Source organism: Saccoglossus kowalevskii, chromosome 12 (genome assembly GCF_978046115.1).
Source record: "Saccoglossus kowalevskii chromosome 12, keSacKowa6.1, whole genome shotgun sequence".
NCBI lineage: Eukaryota > Metazoa > Hemichordata > Enteropneusta > Harrimaniidae > Saccoglossus > Saccoglossus kowalevskii.
This window is the reverse complement of record NC_140652.1, coordinates 34,043,893-34,064,563: the sequence shown is the minus strand read 5'-3', so window position 1 is coordinate 34,064,563 and position 20,671 is coordinate 34,043,893. Positions and strand designations below refer to the sequence as shown.

The 20,671-nt window shown below is 38.5% G+C and overlaps 2 protein-coding genes across 2 annotated transcripts; one reads left to right on the top strand and one right to left on the bottom strand.

The window, feature by feature from the left end:
• Positions 1 to 6,783: 6,783 nt before the first annotated feature.
• Positions 6,784 to 12,270, bottom strand: LOC102807919 (uncharacterized). The gene is made up of 6 exons (XM_085506053.1): positions 12,183 to 12,270; positions 11,745 to 11,861; positions 9,832 to 9,983; positions 9,199 to 9,264; positions 6,821 to 7,261; positions 6,784 to 6,795 (listed from the first exon to the last, which is right to left on the bottom strand). The coding sequence occupies exons 3-6, from the start codon at positions 9,856 to 9,858 to the stop codon at positions 6,784 to 6,786; spliced, it is 546 nt and encodes a 181-aa protein (XP_085362179.1). The 5' UTR covers positions 9,859 to 9,983; positions 11,745 to 11,861; positions 12,183 to 12,270.
• LOC144352159 (uncharacterized) lies at positions 12,235 to 16,626 on the top strand. The gene is made up of 5 exons (XM_078009350.2): positions 12,235 to 12,341; positions 13,563 to 13,601; positions 14,095 to 14,196; positions 15,187 to 15,211; positions 15,426 to 16,626. The coding sequence occupies exons 1-5, from the start codon at positions 12,332 to 12,334 to the stop codon at positions 16,624 to 16,626; spliced, it is 1,377 nt and encodes a 458-aa protein (XP_077865476.2). The 5' UTR covers positions 12,235 to 12,331.
• The last annotated feature ends 4,045 nt before the right edge of the window (positions 16,627 to 20,671 follow it).

The window sequence follows — 20,671 nt, the reverse complement described above, 5'->3', positions numbered from 1 at the left end:
TTCTAACCACAGCAACATAAGAAGATAATGTTTTGAAATCTTGATATTGTCAATAGTGATGTTGAGTTTATAGTCCTTTATTTTCTCACTTGTGTAGTAGAGCTCCATAAAATCAGCAACTGTGAGTGCCTGGCAGTTCATGGCTGATCTTCGACAGTGGTTTGAAGACATTTCAAGACACGTATGCGGGTTGAAACCGTACATAAGAAGAAACTTAGAAGATGGATAATGACAATATTTCTTTCCTTCATAAGTCCATTTTTTAAAAGATATTCTTGCAAAGAATGGCATCTGAAAAGTTAGCAATATCAAACAAGTATGAGAAATGTGGCCTATTTATAGATATTTTAAAATTTATGGAACCGGCTCTGAAAAACTTGATGTACATTTCCTTACCAGGTATATAGAGGGAAGTCAAATGACAACCTGTCTGTTGATGATTAATACATGTACCTGTAAGAGTATATTTGTGTGGAAGAGGTAGAGAGGATGAGGTCAAAAAATCACCCACCTTAAAACATATTACAACTTTGCCCATTCAGAATTTAAATTCAATAATAAATGAATGGATGGATACAAACTAACGATTCAATATTGGGAGGCAATATTGATTATAAGAGTCCTAAAACAATAGAATAATATATCTACCAGTAATCATTTTGCTTGAACAACGCTAGCAAAAATTTACGTGTGAACAATTCTGACCGAAAATGCACAAGGTCAATGTAATTGCATAAAATAATTAAGTAATATTCACATTTTTCAAATAATACTACATGCACTGTATTAATCCCAATGTCTCTGAAAAATATAATATCACAAATAATAATGTTTGTTAATTTTACGATTTATATCGGATTCTGACGTAAATTCGCCCATCCGAAAAATCGCCCTGGGCAGTTTCATGGCTGGTGGGCCCTTATTTGGGGTTCAAATTTTCAAAAACTTGTCATCAAATATTTTTAGGGGGCTTATATTTTCATTGAAAAATCCACCTACGCTGATTTTCAACACCGGCAGTTGGACCACCCAAAACGAAAGAAACTAATGCAGAAGCTAATCTAAAAATGTATACATTTTTTTCTAGCTGGATTAAAAAGTAGACCGCACATCTTTCTCAAAAAAAATCACATTAACGAACCTCGTACGCCAAATACAATTATTTTGTTTCATTTTATTAGTAACGAAAGTATATTCTAAAAGAAGTTTCAGATAACAACGAAAACAACTGCATTCCTTAGTAGCAAATTAGGCAGAGGGTTCTCCGAACCCGCCGATTCACATAGTTCATACCCCCATGGACTTCGGTCAGTCAAAATGACTATTTTGAACTGTAGGCATTAGTCAGCAATTCTGCCGGTGACGGAGAGATAGAATCTAGGTCAGGGGAAGCCTCATGACCCCAAGATTCTCTTTCCCCTTCGTCACGAAACCACGTGACCGAGGCCACATGGCAGCGCCATAGACGGCCGTACAATCACTCTGGTTCCTTTCTCTCCGCCTCGAGGACTTAGACCAATGCTACGGAAAGAGTGGGGGGTGGGACCCGGAGTCTATGGTGGGTATGAACTATGTGAATGGGCGGGTTCGGAGAACCCTCTGCCTAAATTCACTACGTTCTATTACCCACCATAGACTCCAGTCAGTCAAGATGACTATTTTGAACTGTAGGCAGAGTCAGACGTCGATAGGTGGCGGGTTTTCCGAGCAAACAGAAAAAATGATGAAAATCTTTTCCCAGTCCGGTATGAAAACAAACTATAATCAACTCCATACCTTAGTTAAGACCCAAGAAGGGTGGTGTTCTACCTTACCTGTGCTGTCCCCGAAGCAAAAAGCCAAAGTGCTGCTATGGTGACAGGGTTCGATGTGCCCGAGAAAGCTAGACCCCCAACTCGATTTTGGGGGTAATAAGCTTGAAATAAGGACCGAAACAGTTCTGCATGAGGGCGTAGGTCGAAAAAAGCGAAACCTGGGAGCTTCCAGGAAGTGCTAGTGGTACAGACAATCTGTCCGCAAGAATGCTGAGACTGACTTTATATCGCCTATGCGCAGGGGCCCTGCGGGTGTTCGGGCTGGGTTGGTAATCAAAGCCTGACCCGCTATGATGGGCCTAATCTGAAGAGACCCTGCTCAATAGATTGGGTGTCCCTTAGGTAGAAGTTGATGAAGACATTCTGCGTTCTCCAGAAGCCTGCACTCTGAATGTGTTTGAGGGGGGTGCCTGACGCTAGCGCTAGAGAGTTAGCAATCGCACGGACCTCATGTGCTCGTACTTGGTGGCTCTGCAAGGTCTGTGTTGGGGAGGATAATGTATTATAGATCTCCAGTACAGTCGCAGTAATCCACCTGGCGATGGAAGTCGGGGAGGCCGGCTTATTCTGTTTGCCAGGGCCGTAACACACAAACATGTGTTTGGTTCCCCGTCTCGAAAAGCCTGGTACGGTTCTCGTAGCAGTTCAACGCTCGAACCGGGCAGAGAAGCAATTTCTCCTGATCCTCTGACCGACAATATTTGACAGCCGAGGGATGACAATTGGCTGAGGATCGTGTCCTGGGATTTGGTTCTTGGCGAGAAATCTGATTCGTGTCTTTAGAACAACTTGATTGTCCATAAAAGCGGCGCAACCGTCCGCGAAGGACAGTGCGCCTAGCTCTGACTGGCGTCTCTACCTGAGGCGAGGGCCAGTAGGAAGACTGTTTTCCACGTCAAAAACTTGAGTGGTGCTGAAAAGAGAGGCTCGAAAGGTGGTGTGCCTAGGGGCTGCTAAAACAACCGACAGATCCTGATTGGGCAGTTTCCTTGCACGGGTCCTCGGCCTCTGATTATGGAAAGCAGTAAATTATCTCTTAATAATACGACAATCGGCTAGACTTGACCCAAAAGAGTTTTCTATGGCGGGGGACAAGGCTGACCTGTACCAACATTCACTGCGTAGAACAAACTTACTTCAGCAAACAAGTGGACAAAGAAGTCTGCTACCTGGCCGATAGAGGGATGGCATGGATCAATCTCTCTTCCACTACACCAATTAGTGTATGCTCACCATTTCGAGTCGTAGGCAGCGTTGGTGGAATCCTTGTTCGCCCTGGCCAGGACGTTGGCAGCCTGCTTAGATAGACCTTTCGTCTGCGCGAGTCTACTGAGAGCCTCCATGCATGTAAGTGGTACACTGCTGGGCTTGTTGGCAGTGCGCCGTCCGGTTGGGACAGCAAGTCCGGTATGTCTGGAAGCACTACTGGTGTTTCGACTATCATTTCCAGCAGAAGCGGAAACCAGGCCTTGGTCGGCCAATTGGACGCCACCAGAGTTAATATGCAGGTGGGCTCTTGTCGAAGTTTCTCCACTACCCAGTGAATTAGCGGGAAGGGAGGAAAGGCGTACGCATCAATGTGGGATCACGGGATCGATAAGGTGTCCACGGTCGCTAGGGCCGACAACGATGGGGAACGTGTCCCCCCTCCTTGTTGATGTAGGAGACCACCGCTGTGTTGTCTGTGCGGAGCAGGACTCTGTGGTCTTGAACTTCGGGTTGAAAGCGTGATAGTGCTAGGTGTACTGCTTTCAGCTCGAGCCAGTGGTCCCGAACCCACTGCGGGAGCCATATTCCTTGGGCTTGTTTGTCCAATAGATGTGTTCCCCACACTTGGAGGGAGGCGTCTGTTACCAGAGTCATAGTTGTGACGAGTGGGTCCAAGGGGACCCCCTGTCTGAGGTTGGTCAGTGACGACCACCAGAACAGGGTTTCCTTTGCTTGGTCCGGGATCAATACTCGCCTGTCTAGTTCCCACAGGTGAGCTAGGTGTTCCAATAACAAGCGTTGCACCAGGCGGCTGCGTAGTGCGGCCTGGGAAACTACCCTTCGAACGGAGGTCATCATTCCGATGAGCCGCATTAGTTCTCGGAGGGACACTGAGGGAACGGTGACTAGGCGTTCTGCTAGGTTGCTTAGCGCTAGGCAACGTGCTTGAGATGGGCGAACCAGGCCTACCTCGGTGTCGAACTCCATGTCCAGAAACACCAACTGTTGAGTCGGGTCGGGATGGGACTTTTTCTGATTTACTAGAAAGCTCAACTGGTGAAGTAAATCCTGCATTAGCCTTACTTGTCTGGCTAATAACCCCTTGTCTGGGTTGTGTAACAACCAGTAGTCTAGGTATGGATTGATGTGTACAAACATTTGGTAGAGCAGCAGTACTATCTGTTTCATCACTCTAGTGAACACGTAGGGCGCTGTGGATAACCCGAAGGGGAGCACCTGAAATTTGAATACTTGGCCCAGGTGGGCAAATCAAGGGAGGGGGTAACTCGCTGGGTGCATCGGTATGTGCAGGTATGCATCTCTTAAGTCTGAAGGGGCTAGCCAGTCGAACCGGTGGATGGAGAGTAGGGCACTGGATGGTGTCTCCATGCGGAGCCGGTCGAGAAGCACATACTGATTTAGTCTGCTAGGTCCAGAACCAGACGCCAGCCGCCTGTAGCTTTTCGTACTACAAAAACATTCGAGTAGAAGCCCGGACTTAGCACCGGCTGAACTATTCTGTGTATGGCGTTCTTTTTTAGTAAACTGTCTACTTCCTGTCTGATTGCTTCCACCTTGCGGGGATCCCCTGGCAGTGCCCCCAACGGGGGTGGGGGGTGACAGGGGCGGTGGAGATGTCAGTAGTATTCTGTAACCGAGTGTCACCACCTGGAGCGTCCAGGGATTGGTTACCCGCTGTCTCCAAGCCAGAATGCACCGACGCAATCTGCATGCGACAGGGATCTGTGGCCATGGGTTCGGCAGTTGCGAGAGGGGGGGTTCTCTTCTTCCATGAGGTGAGCCTACCCGAAGATCAGCGTAGAAGTGACTGTGAATGGTTGCTTTAGGATCGAGGGTGGGGGAATATACATTGTGTCACCTGGACTGATAATATTCTGCATCACCCCAACAGCGTGGCTCACCGAGTCATTACGCATTGCGGACTCTGAGGAACCGCCCGAAGTACCCACTGTATCCGACGCGAACGAACTGCCACCTCTCAGCTTAAATATGTAGGCGAGAGCGTGTTCGAGAGTGCATCTGGGAACGCCTGTGGGTCGGCGAGAAGGGAGTCGAAACCCACAGCGGAGCTCGGACTTGAAGGCAAGTTATTAAGTCCGGTACCACGCGGCGAACCTTGGCTGGTTGAAAGCTCCGACTGCATCTGGTCTACCCGGCCTGCCAGGGACGCAATCTGCCCCAAAAGTCCTTCAACCAACGCCCTCATCTCAGAGGCAAAATCAGCCCTCATGGATCCACAACGGGACCCTGGGCGGGCCCCATATGCTCAATGCTGTAAAAATGAATATCCGCCATGTTTCGACCTGAAATGGTGTTCTTTGACCCGACAGGTCAAATCGATAATTAACCAATGAAAACGATGGATGATTCCAACATGTTGAAATTACCATAGCTCATTTAAATATGTTAATGTTATTGAACGCAGCACGAAAGTGATTTGCCGATGTTGTAGTACGATCTTTTGGCATGGATTTTGATGGGAAAGAGGCATGATTTGTTTTCAAATAAAAAAATTAGTTGTTTTCAAAAGATAAAATGAGCATTTGAAGAATAATTTAACATTGTTTACAGCGATAACAGCTCATTGTCAAAACAAAACTAACTAATTTACGCTAGTTGCAATAAACATCAATAGGCAACTACGGCAAAACTTTTAAGCATCAAAAAAGATTAAAATAAACACCTTAAAAAACTGACGAAAAATTGCCCTGGGCGGTTTTTTGGTCTCATTTTATTTTTTTAAAAACCCGAACTGCCATTTACTAAATTTATGGTACTCATAATAAAAACAACACTTAATATCTAATTGACAGATCCTTTTGAGCATACTAACATGTGGGTCTTATTAATAGCAGTATAAATGACTTCATTTTGTTCACGTATTATTATGCATAATAATTTATTAACAACTTATTTTAGTCAAATTTTACGCCATATTTTGAACATTGCAATTGCTAGTCACACCAAAATTGAACTTGGTTGACATTTCATTGATAAAATTTTTAAATTTAAGATGATTGGTTAAGTTATTGCAGCCAAAAAAACAAACAATTTTAGATGAAACTTAACCAATATCCTGAAAAATATACATAGAACACATAGCAAAATTGATTAATATGAAAACTGTCTGAACTATCGCAACCAAAAAAAAAGATTTATTATGGAGTCAACAATACCAACAATGAGAGCTGACATTTTCCTCTTATACATGTATACCTTGAACTTCATCTACGACACCAAGGTGAAAAATGTATCAGGATGTACCATTTTTGTTGTCACAGTATTACTCAACAACTGAATTTATCAAAAACAAATTCACTAAAAAAAATTAAATCTGTGTTTCTACCACAGAAATATTTATAATAAATATCTTGTTAAATTATGTGATAAAATATGTAGTGGAGTATTTGTGTACTACCAATACACTTAAATATAAACAAGCATTTTACTTTCCTGTTCTCAGTTTACAGGAAATCTTACATAATTGCACTAATTCAAAAACTATATATGCAAATTACCTTTTTGCATTGCATTTTTGCTGTAGCATTTGACTTGTGTTTAGGAATGGTAGTAGCTTTGGTTGTCTTGGTGACTATACTGCATGGCTGTAATTGTTGCAGAGATTCGCATTCATTGCTGGCATTCATGTGACTACCATGTTCTGGAGATTCAACACTACTTTCATCGAGAACAACACTAACAACTAAAGGTGAATTATCTTGCAAGTAAGGTTGGTTCATCAGAGAAATACCTGGTAAAGATGGATTTGAGCCAACAAGAGGGATCCCATCATGCTTTGTTGAAACATCGGAAAGATTGACAGGAAAAACTGAATCAGTGTTTTCAATGGGGGTGGTATCCATATTCATTTCTATTGGCATGGCTGTGTGGACACCATTCTCTGGTACAGGATTTATAGTGATTAACGACTGAGAAGCAATGAGAGGAGATACTTGTACGCTTGATGCACAGATTAACTTCTGACATGGTTGAGTGCTTTTGTTCATTTCCAAGACAGGATTTACCATCGGGACTGACTCCACATATACAGTATTATCTGGAATTGATAACGGTTCTACCACAGGTAGCGGAGCTGATCTTTTCCTTGACGCAGTGTGGGGAGATATTAATCTTTCACAGTTGTGATAAGATTTGTTTCCAAATGATTTTTTTTTTTTTAATTTCTCATCGTGCTGTGCCAGCAATTCATTGACAATCTGTAACAGACAAAAGCAGATGACCATTAATATAGTGCCAACAGTGTTCCCTCTAACATCACTGAGTTTATACGGATGTTGAGTAAAAATGGAAACACATAAATCCAGTTGGGTCAGTGAGTCTGATGACTGCTGAGAAAAGGTCTTCAAGAACAAGCATTGAGAAACATAGTCCCTGTTCTGTATTAAATACGAAGTCCATCATTAGTAGCAAATCGCAATTATGGGGATTACTTGTGGCTACAGTAATGTATTGCTGCAGAAAATATTTGGTTCACTGGGTGAAAAATGTAATGGGCAATCAAATGCCAGCATTATACTGAATTCAAACAAATAATGTGAGCTTTATCACAGAAATGTATGTTTAAATGACAAGTTTAACCACTTTATGTAAAACTACTGAAAATTTAATCAAACTGCGAAACAAAGTTACAGTGCATATTTTAACTCCATATATATTATATAATAGTAATGCATAAACTGTAATAGACATTTTTAGTGATTGTTTTCCCATTGCATAAATATAGTGCAAATAGATAAACAAAACTGAACTGCAATTTATACAGCCCCCCCCCCCCCCTCCACCTCAAGGTTGTATAAAACACATTTTTAATGGGCCATTCCAGTTTAGAATTCCAACATGTCCATAACAGAATTTAATGCCATAGTGTCAGCCATACTATAGTGTACTTTTATACTTTAGAGAGCACATACAGGACATAATCATCATATTATAGGTAAGTGACTCAAGGTAGACCACAAATGTTCTCATACAGATTCAGACGTACTGACAATGAAGCAAAGCATCTGACTTCAAAATTTGTTAAATGTTAATGATGGTCAAAGAGCCACTCATGCACGAGATACGATTTTGAATATTGCGCAGATCAACAAGCATGAAAAATGAGATGTTTAACAATAAATGCTGCGGTGACTGGAATGCATTAAAAAATATTGTAAGGAATAAAGTTGGCATTTAGTGCACATAATATTTAGAGTGCATTATACAAAATGAACATCAATTTAACAAATTAAATCACAAAATAACAAACCTTACAGTATTATCCTCGAGTCAAGTACTTGTACGCAAACTATTAACTGAATCGGACATGAATAAAAACTGCCAGTCAGCCATTTTTGTTTGAATCTCAAAAACAAATTGACGTGCACCTGAAACTCAATATGCATGATCATGACACAAAGTTTGAATGAAATAGACCAGTCCATCTCTGAGAAACAGTTTCAGACATGTTTACAGACTACGATTTTAGACAGGATAGTACATATGTGCAGTTTAATCTAAATCAGACATGAACAAAAACAAAATGGCTGCCAGTTGACCATTCTAGTTTGAATCAAAACAAACAAATTGACATGCACCTGTAAATCGAATATGCATGATCATGATGCAAAGTTTGTCGGCCAATGAATGAAATCGACCTGTGCATCTGATAAACAGCCCGAGTAGTGGTTTTTAAGAAAAAATCAACAATAACATTTTAGAGAATTTAAGATATCGTCACAGAATAACCATGCTATCAAAGCAACTGAGCAGGTAGTTTACAGAAAAAAGTCGAAAATAACATTTTTTTTCACCAAACATAGCAACAATATTTGCCAAAACTAGAGAATTGAAGATGTCGTCACAAAATATACAAATCTGACAGAGATCCACTCGAGGCACATGTTCCTACACACCAAATAACTGAGCAATTGACCCTGTAGTTTCAAAGAAGATGGAAATGTAATTGTTGATAGATGACAGATGGACAACGAGGACCAATCACTGATATAAATGTTGGTGTGCGTGATGGCAGACATTTTTTGGTATTCTAATCACAAGGAGCTCTTTGAAAAAGAATGATATAATCACCTTAATTCTACAGTTGTGCCTAAACTCCCAGAATGCATCACTATATAACTAACCCTATTCTTACCCTTTTCCTTTCCTCCACATCATGCGGTGGCTTATCACTATGTTGAGATAGTAACTCAGCAACAATCTGAAAATTACAATGTGCATAGTAATTATTGTTATATACCATGAATTCACTAACTTACATGTAATTCATACTTACTGTAAAATACTTTATTCTAGGCGGAATTAATTTTCGCTGAAATGATTTTTTTAGTGTTTTGTATGGAATTTATTTTCACTGATTTTTGGCGAGTCAAATGTAAAATAAAGAAAAAAAAGGTATATTCGCTGAGTTTTATTATCACTGAATCATTCCTTCAGCGAAAATCGCAAAAATTAATTCCAAGCAAAAAAAAAGTATTTTACAGTACACATTGTTTGCATGTGAAATCCTACATCACTACATGTACCAGAAAAACAAAACCATGTGTACTGGATTGAAACATACAGATTCTACAAGCTTTGGCAGACATCCTTGTAAAACTTACCAATTTACATATTACCATATTCTCTTTGTTTCAATGAAGATAAATAGCAGGTACAAATGAATAGACAAATTTGAACGAAAACTACACAAACAATGTTCAAGGCCAAACAGTCATAACTAACTTTGTTTAGTTATCTAGGAAGACATCAAAGCTAAGTAGCTCACCCGTTTTCTTTCTTTCACATTCATCATTTGTTCACTCTTGTGTATCTATTTTCTTTCATCTATGACCCATGGATTCAGAATTATTATTAGTGCGCTAGTTTTCCGGTTCTTTATACCCAAATATTGTTTTCACGATACCTCTTTTTGATTTGCTGCATAAAATAAAAAAAAAAAGAAAAAAAGACATATTTCAACTTTTGAAAAGGAGTAACAAAACAGTTTTGCACAGTTCAAGATCTGTAGTGTTTAGTTTAGTGTTTCGATTTTCGGAGCAATTTAAAAGAGGACGCTGTTCCCTTGTAGGAGATTACTATAAAATTAAAAGTCAGTGGCCGCACCGTGTTCAATATGGGATCCATAGCGTCGTACACAACCTGTGTTGATTTACATAAAATTCAAATACACGGTAAGAGACGACTATCGCCCTTTAACAATACTTCAAATAAACAATTTAAAGCGCGGCGGTCGCCGTACTGCGCATGTGTGACATTTGTGTTGATAAACATTGATTTTCCCACAATCCCATGTGCTCTTCAAATGGAAATCACAAGTACGAGGTTTGACCTGGGTGCAACTTGTACTGAATACTACTGGTGACATCTTCGATACCGTCAAATCACCTAAAAATGACCTAATTTAAGCTTGAAAATGTCTCAGTTTGTACTCAAAGTCACCATTTATGTTTATTTGAGACCCATATATCTCGCGCATGCGTGGCGCGACGACTATCGCGCTTTAAAGCACCAATCATATTGTCTTGTCATGCTTGATGTGGGTCACGATATTGGATGTAAATCCTCTGTGGATTGTGATTTGATGACACATACATGTAGAAGACCCCATACAAAACTAATTGCTCCCGCTAAAACATCACCACAAGCAGTAATGCTGTTTGTCTTAATGATGATGAATTACTGTAAAAATGTTAATTAATTAATATTAATTTGCTTGGAATTAATTTTCGCTATTTTTGCTGAAGGAATGATTCAGTGAAAGTAAAATCCATTGAATACTGTAAAACGTGTCTTTTAGCTAGCATGTTAGTTTAGCTAATTTAGCTAATCTGTAGTTTTAATTTAATTCAAGATGTAGTTAATTTAAAATGAGATTGTTGACACTTTAGCTAAATTATGATTCAGTTAATTCATGCATAGTCAAATTCCCTATTAAAATATCATGTATAGCTATTTAAACATGTTTTACAGTATACATGTTTTCCTATATTTTACATTCAACTCATCAAAAATTTGTTTAAATAAATTCCATACAAAACACCTTGTCAGCGAAAATTAATTTCAGCTAAAATAAAGTATGTTACAGTATATATCACATGTGACCCACATCAAACCCAACTCTGTGTGCCAACCAGGATGCACTATCTAATCTGTACATTCCTCTTTTTTCAATGTGCCATCGTTTTGTTCTTGCAGTGCCATGTCTAGCTGGTAATTTATCATTTCAACAAATTTTCCAGCCACCACATAAATTCAAATGTTCGACAAATGTTACAGCTCACATGTTAGGTCTCATTATATATTGTGGAATTCAAAAAGACAAACGTAAACGCGTGACGTCATACATCGATTCAAAATGGCGTCTTCCCTGGACATAAAGATTGAATGCAGAATTCAGATATCTTTATGATATTTGTATTATTTTACGTGCATACGTACAAAGAAATATAATACAAACAACTGAACAAATACTGACTCATCAATTATAATTTTTTTTAAATCATAATAATATGGTGTTACTCTAAATCATCGAGCATCATTGGAATCATTTGATTCGTCAACGACAGCGTGACCCCGTGATTCTGTCACTTTATATTCAACTGTTCTGTATGTACATAGTAGATGCACTGCTCCTATACACTAATGAGGATCTAAGAATGAGATAAGACGAAATCATACCTGGCGAGTTGCACTCGAGATTGACAGAAATCGAAAACAAACTACTAGTAATTCACAGTTACGAGCATAACGTTAGTAGCAGATTCGGATTCGGCTTCATATTAGATTCAGATTTGACTAACAGATTTAGGGAATAATCAACAAACAAACATATGCAATTCGATTATATGTCAAGGGTCTGGTGAATAATCACTTAATAAAAATTAGTAGTTTTTAAAGTATAAAAATAATGAGCTCTGAACAGCAATCAATTTTTCCGCTACGCACAAGTAAAATGTACAACACGACAGTCTATTGAAATAAATTTCAGTGATACATTTCTTACCCAAAAATGTAATAATAACAACACCGAAAAACAGTCGGAAAGATTAATAGATAGATCACGACTAGTGTGTTCATGCACAGACTGGTGTTAAGGGCTGTGGTTCATGTGATTACCTAGATGTGTTACTAGAATCCGAATCTGCTGCAAACTTCACGCTCGTCCCGCCTCGACCTGATTGTATTTCGGTGTCCCTAACTTGGTATTCAATAGTCGTGACCCCTGCATTGATGTTTAGCCGGTCCTGCCGCTGCACTGCGAGTGTATGCAGCTGGGTATGACTGTGATTTTATATAAGCCTTGTTTTTTTGTAAAACTGTTCACAAATGAATTTTTGGAGGGGTTTTGACTTGAACAAGTACTCTTTGTAGTTGTGTTAGTCCACGGGGACATGGTTTCAAAAGTGGTTGGTTTTCACTGAAAATATTGTTCACACCTGGCAGTGCAGTGAAGGTTGCGCATGTGCATTCACAGAGAAAGGGGTATACTTTTCGAAGTTCGCATGCCCGGGAAAACGCCCCAAAAGATGGAGCATGGAGGTTTTTTTCTCAGAGAAAGTCTTTGATGTTTTACCTGAATCATGGAGCTAAAAATCTTTTTTTTTGCTCCATGCATGAACAAACACGTCATATACACAGCGTATCCTCCTGGTATTTTTAGAATATAAGAGTGTTTTTACTTTTTCGAAGTTGTTCATTTATGAATGGCCCCTCCCCGTGGGTGTCTGCATCCCACTTTGATGATTGAGGGATATAACTCAAATGTGGATAATATCCTATATTTTCTGGTCTGCCGTGGTAATAAGTGTGTAAACTGATATGTTTTGTCTTGTAATATACACAGGCAGTAATTCCATTTGACACCATTTTTTGACCAAATCCCAAAGGATCAGTAGAAAGGGAACACGCATGATTTGATTCTGCACGTTACTGGTATTCAGCAATTCACTGTCTGAATTACATCTTGGATGCCCTGTACATGACAAAGTCAAAATACATGTGCTCCAACATTTATTTTATTTATTCTGCTGCCGTTTTTAAACAGGAACCCATTATTTGTTCTTCAAAATAATAGGCTTGTCATGATCGTGATTGTGAAGGGTAAACTCTCTGACCAGAACACGAACACCTGGTAAACAAAGTAAATTTATTACTATTTATTTTTGACTAAAATGTTAAAATTATTGTGAATATGTTGTAAATATATATGGAGTAGTCAAAATGCGTAGTGCGTCCACCCACAGCATGATATTTACTAACCTGACATGTAGGCGTGAGTGGCGCTCTCGCCGGCCGAACGGAATCAGGCCCCACTATGTAGGGTTTGGAGCACCGTGGAGGGCGCAACTCACGCAAATTTGTCAGGCTAGACATTTACGTACTTCAGGTCAAATTATTGAATGTTGGTCATTCTGGCCCAATGCATGCTGGGTTATCAGTTTACTAGTTACATATTATATACGTAGTAAGCCTGGCCATTGTTTAATCCCTTCGCAGTATACTGCCAATACCGAAAGCCAAGCCAGTTTTGTTTATGTAAGTATGTTTTCATGATGTCATTCTAAGTAGCATACATAGAAATGTGGGAAATATTTCGTAATTGTTGTCCTAAGTGTTCAAAATAACTAGACATTTCGGGCAATGTCCGTTCTTTTGTAGAGTGTATTTTCTTCATATCAGGTCGACATCGCATTACATATAAATAATCACAATCTGTTCAATTTGTTATAACTCGGACTATAGTTTTCAAAGACGGACAAATTACTTGTCATTGTGTCATGGGATTAACATACTACATTGGAACCCGCGCATTCGTCATTTGTTCGTAAAAATGTCATGCTATGGTGTTTTTTCAATAGTTTCGTTTTGTTGTGATTTGTGCTATGGTATGTGTGGGTTTACTTATCAACTCACGTTGCCAAGCAGTAAGCAAAGGCATGTCATATTTCCTCCGTTCTGTGAATTCCTAATGAAATTGATACCCATAAATTATTTTATTTTGTTCGTGATTTTGACAATGGTTTTATAGATACTACGATGAATTTGTTTTTGAAAAGCATACCGATAGTTGTTTTGGCCGTGCTAATTTATATAGTATGGGCACCACGAAATGGAAAAGAAGAGAATAAAGGTAAGTAAGTCATCGATATGTAAAAACTCATTTTACGTAGGTGTATGAACTGATATTATTTTTTTTTCAATACATTTCTTTGATCTACTTAAAGATAGGTTACTCTATCTTTGTCAACTCAGTCTGAGTCTACGAGCTGAAGTGGAACTGTTCACTCTCGGCCCTTACAAAAGATTAAGCACAAATAGGCTGTCAAATTACCTATACATCATTATTGACCGATCTATTTTTACGTTGAAACCATTTTGGGAAAACATCGTCTTTTCTTGCTTGTGTGGCTAAATTACCAACTACTCTAAACCACGTGTTTCTACACGATGATGTATGCTATAAATACTAATAAGCAATCTGTCGGCTGATATAGATCAAATATATAGTTAGTTAAAATGAGTGTTGTTTCCCAAAAAATGTCTAATATAATCAATAAAATCAGAGAATTGAAGGTATCGCCACGAAATTAACAAATCTAACTGAGGTCCACCCAAAGTGTCTACATATAAAATATAGAAACAATTTGACTATCCATTTTAACCAAAAACATTTATCAAAATAAAAAGATTTGAAGATGTCTTCAAAAAACAAGGTAAATATATACGAAATGTATATATTAAACATCAAAACAACCGGACTGTATACAACAGGTAACTGCCATACTCAAAACACCTTTCTAAAATTAGCGACATTTTCCCTTTATTCAAATACAAAACAGTGTCATGCAACAATACTCACGTCGTCCTTGGTAGCAGTAAATGAAAAATAACTATATATGGTTTACTAATTAATAGGTTAAGTTAAATAGATAACTTTTCTTTTAATCATAAACTAGTATGTACTGCCTCGTCAAATAGGTCACACTCACATGATTTATAAGTCATTCACAAAGCATAGGCCCTAAAGTCCGAAGGTGACTAATAAAACCTAAGTGCTGAGTAGCTATAAATAAAGTAATATTATATTACTATAACAGTAGCAATATTCATTATGTTTCAGTAAATTTCGAGAAAAAGAATCCGAGGTACGTATGCAGTTAATACAAATAAACTAGTTCGTAATGATGTACTGGACGACTGACTGTGTTCGACCTCACATGGAGCTTCAAGACCCACCTTAATTTGGGCTGTTCTATTTCTGCATTGTTAATATCGTTACGATTTATCATATGAAGGCATTTGTTGCTTTGTATTAGAACTGACAAACTAATTCTGAAAACTATATGCATTATTTTCAAGGAATGTTCTTATACTTAATGATGAATGGAGTACAAAAAAGGGAGGCGTGTCAAGTTTTCACCGCCAGATAGCTTACCTTGCCAAACAACCCGGGGTTAATGTTTACGTGACTGCCCTTACTGCTACTCCTGAGGACAAACAAGATGCACAAAACAAAGGCATACACTTAATAGTGGCCGTTGATAAAGGACAAGTACCAAGCAAAATGTGGTTGGGTTTATACCGTAGCATTCATTTCCCTACATTATGTACAATTGATCTGCACATTATTATCGGACATATCCCAATTACAGGGGAAGAGGCAATTGATCTAAAGGAAATCTGTTTTCCTGATGCTAAACTGTTCCTTTTTGTACACGTCATTCCTATTGACACATTGATGCATAAAAAATGGACTCCAGAGTTATTGGAGGAAAACGAAACCAAAATTCTTACTCAAGCAAAAAAATCTGATATGGTGTTTTCAGTCGGTCCGCGCATTTTTAATCATTATGATTCCAATTTCGTCTCTGCACACGTTTCTCATAAGCAATTCCTTCCTCATCCAGACAAGGAATTCTATGACATTAACATTAGAAGACCTGAAAAACATCACAATAGAAAAGTCTTAACTGCTGGTCGAGTAAAGGGCGTTGGGAATTTGAAAGGCTATGATATTGTCGCTGCTGCACTTAGCAAAGTTGCGGACATACATCGTCAGATGCATAAAAATCCTCCGACATGGGTCATCCGGGGCTTTCCTGACGATGATAACACAAAAGAAACTTGGAAATCTGTCATTCGTGAGGTGACGTCAGCGAATTTGAAAGTGTATCCATTACCGTATGGCACACAAGAACAAATACAGAATGACCTGGAGCAATCGCATCTTTTCATCATGCCATCCCGCAGCGAACCTTTCGGTTTAGTAGGTTTAGAAGCGATGGCTGCTGGACTTCCTGTTCTAGTCACTGCCAACTCGGGCATGGCACTCTTCATCGAAGAACACTTCCCTGACATTGCTGGCCAGCTGATTGTGAATGTTGGTGTTACTGACCGGAAGTTAGAAGACGATATTAAAGAATGGGAAAAAAAGATAACCTATGCCCTAAATAATTATAATGTTGTATATGACGGAGCTCAGAAATTACAGGAACGTTTGAAGAATTCTGCGTCTATTTATAATTCCCAGAAAGATTTTTGTAAATTAATATTGGATTGAACAGAAACAACTATAAATTGAGTTTCCGGATCATCTAAATAGATTTTAACAAAACATGAATAAGTGAAATTGCGAAATTAGTGCACAATTGTGAAATGAGTACGGTGGTGAAACGACTGTAATAGTCAATTGCCCATATCGGTGAAATGAGTGCAATAGTAAAATGACTGTAATAGTGAACTAACTGTATCGGTGGAAAAAGTGCAATGCTGAAATGACTGTAATAGTAAAATGAATATAGGTTAAATGAGTGCAATGGTGAAATGAGTATAATGGTGAGATGGGTGCAATGATGAAATGAGTGTAATGATGAAATGAGTGTAATGGTGAAATGAGTGCAATGGTGAAATGAGTGCAATGGTGAAATGACTGCATCGGTGAAATGACTGCATCGGTGAAATGAGTGCAATGGTGAAATGAGTGTAATAGCGAAATGAGTGCAATGGTGAAATGAGTGCAATGGTGAAATGAGTGTAATGGTAAAATGAGTGTAATGATGAAATGAGTGCAATGGTGAAATGAGTGTAATGGTGAAATGAATGCAATGGTAAAATGACTGCATCGGTGAAATGAGTGCAATGGTGAAATGCGTGTAATGGTGAAATGAGGGCAATAATGAAATGAGTGCAATGGTGAAATGAGTGTATTGGTCATATGACTGAAATGGTGAAATGAGTGTAATGATGAAATGAGTGTAATGGTGAAATGAGTTTAATGGTGAGAGTGTAATGGTGAAACGAGTGTAATAGTGAAATGAGTGTATCGGTGAAATGAGTGCAATGGTGAAATGAGTGTAATGATGAAATGAGTGCAATGGTGAAATGAGTGTAATGATGAAATGAGTGCAATGGTGAAATGAGTGTAATGGTCAAATGACTGCAATGGTGAAATGAGTGCAATGGTGAAATGAGTGTAATGATGAAATGAGTGTATTGGTGAAATGAGTGTAATGATGAAATGAGTGCCATGGTGAAATGAGTATATTGGTGAAATGAGGGCAATAATGAAATGAGTGCAATGGTGAAATGAGTGTATTGGTCATATGACTGCAATGGTGAAATTAGTGTAATGGTGAAATGAGTGTATTGGTGAAATGAGTGTAATGATGAAATGAGTGCCATGGTGAAATGAGTATATTGGTGAAATGAGGGCAATAATGAAATGAGTGCAATGGTGAAATGAGTGTATTGGTCATATGACTGCAATGATGAAATGAGTGTAATGGTGAAATGAGTTTAATGTTGAGAGTGTAATGGTGAAATGAGTGTAATAGTGAAATGAGTGCAATGGTGAAATGAGTGCAATGGTGAAATGAGTGTAATGGTAAAATGAGTGTAATGATGAAATGAGTGCAATGGTGAAATGAGTGTAATGGTGAAATGAATGCAATGGTAAAATGAGTGTAATGGTGAAATGAGGGCAATAATGAAATGAGTGCAATAGTGAAATGAGTGTATTGGTCATATGACTGCAATGGTGAAATGAGTGTAATGGTGAAATGAGTTTAATGGTGAGAGTGTAATGGTTAAATGAGTGTAATAGTGAAATGAGTGTAATGATGAAATGAGTGTATTGGTGAAATGAGTGTAATGATGAAATGAGTGCCATGGTGAAATGAGTATATTGGTGAAATGAGTGTAATGGTAAAATGAATGTAATGGTGAAATGAGTGTATTGGTGAAATAAGTGTAATTGTGAAATGAGTGTAATGGTGAAATGAGTGCAATGGTGGATTGAGTGTAATGGTGAAATGAGTGTAATGGTGAAATGAGTGCAATAGTGAAATGAGTGTAATGGTGAAATGAGTGTAATGGTGAAATGAGTGTAATTGTGAAATAAGTGCAATGATGAGATGGGTGCAATGGTGAAATGAGTGTAATGGTGAAATGAGTGCAATGGTGGATTGAGTGTAATGGTCAAATGAGTGTAATGGTGAAATGAGTGCAATTGTGAAATGAGTGTAATGGTGAAATGAGTGTAATGGTGAAATGAGTGTAATTGTGAAATAAGTGCAATGATGAGATGGATGCAATGGTGAAATGACTGCATCGGTGAAATGAGTGTAATGGTGGATTGAGTGTAATGGTCAAATGAGTGTAATGGTGAAATGAGTGTAATGGTGAAATGAGTGTAATGGTGAAATGAGTGTAATTGTGAAATAAGTGCAATGATGAGATGGATGCAATGGTGAAATGACTGCATCGGTGAAATGAGTGTAATGGTGAAATGAGTGTAATGGTGAAATGACTGCTACAGTGTAATGAGTGCAATTGTGAAATGACTGTAATGGTGAAATGAGTGTAATCGTGAAATGACTGTATCGATTAAATGACTACAACGCTGAAATATGTTTATTGCATTGCACTGTAATATAGTTCATTTCGAAAATAATGAATTAATCCACATGTGAATTGTGTTACTCCAATGATGCATCTCATAGAATGAGTAACTTCCTAATCAGACAAACTAATGCTATAATGACAGTGCAACATTATTTCGACTATTGTGGTAGAAGATTGTGCACATAATATAGTAAGTCAGCCGGGGTCGAGTCGCATTTTTGTAATGGCTTCAGTATTCGTAAAGCAAAAGTTGCTGGTGGTTGGTTTGATTTGTTTGCTACAACTACATTTGTAGATTAGTTAATGTTCAAAATGTCACATCAAACACATGGTGATCGATGGCCATGTAGGACTATTACATAATGATCTCTGTACATAATTTTGGCGACATTTTCGAATTTAAAATGACCCTCTTTTGAAATAATTGATGTTTTAATTCAGAATCCCAATTCCCCCTTTTCAAAACTGAATTTCCACAAAGCCATTTTTGTCAAATTTATTATCAAATTAAACTATTTATAGTTGCAATGTTATTTAAATTATTATTATTACAGAGAATGATATATTGGAGCCTTTAGCAATCATGTTTGTTGTTTTATAATAGGTTATATTATCTTAAGAGTGTTATAGTTAAAGTTTGATTTAAATATATGTAGTTAAAACATGTTTGTAGGGGGTATGCTTTTATATAAAAATGCATATTGATTATCAGAACAAGCCTACTTTCTATTTAAGTCGACGTATATTCAATACTTGTTAATACTCATGAACATGGAAGTAAATTTGTTCCAGGTTGCAAAGTTGCGATTGTATAAGAAATGGGGGTCAGTCAGAATCGAATCGCTTAAAGGGAGGTGGTCGTCGCGTTGTACACATCGATACGAGTCCCATATCGAACAGGACGCGGCGCGACGACCACCGCCTTTTAATAAGTGTACTGTTATTTACTCTCATTGAAAATCTCGGGGTATGGATTTGCAAATATTGTTATAACATATGCCTGACGACATTTTTGTCACTCCAATCACAAAACAAGCATACTATTTTCTAACTACCAAAGACACAATTTTGTTCCTTGACTGTTGTGTCGCCTTGTTGGACGTCGAACTGCAGCGATTGTCGTTGAGCCGACGGCCATTCATATCACCATAATAAACTCTCAAATAAAGTAAACGATGATGGTGTACTTATTTAAGCGTTAAACAAAAACAAAAAAAAAAAATTACCGGATTCTGCAAGAAATAAAATGTATCAAATTTTAGATTAGTTTCTGCAATACTTTCTTTCGTCTTGGGTGGCCCATGGAGGTGTATAATGTTTATACTTCCATGGGTGGCCCAACTGACGGCGTTGAAAGCACAGTCAGCTGGCATCGGTGTCGCTGGGTGTATATGATAGAGGGAAGTTGTGCAACCAAATTTGCAAAGTTCGCAGTTTTTCGCCGATAACAAAATAACTAAGGCAAAACAGAAACATTTCTACTAATTCTTGTGTTTTTTCGACGTTTTTCGAAAAAAACTGCGATTAGGCTGCGAAAGTAGAACATTCCGGAGGGGATGAAACGGAAGAGCATCACCAGGCGATGGACGCAGGGCTCTTTGGCAACGACCGCAAACGTATCGTGTCCAGTCATTGGTTGGCAACATGGAGGTCAAAATACACGTTCTATTTGTACGCGTTAAATGTGGCTCTTCCATTTACCC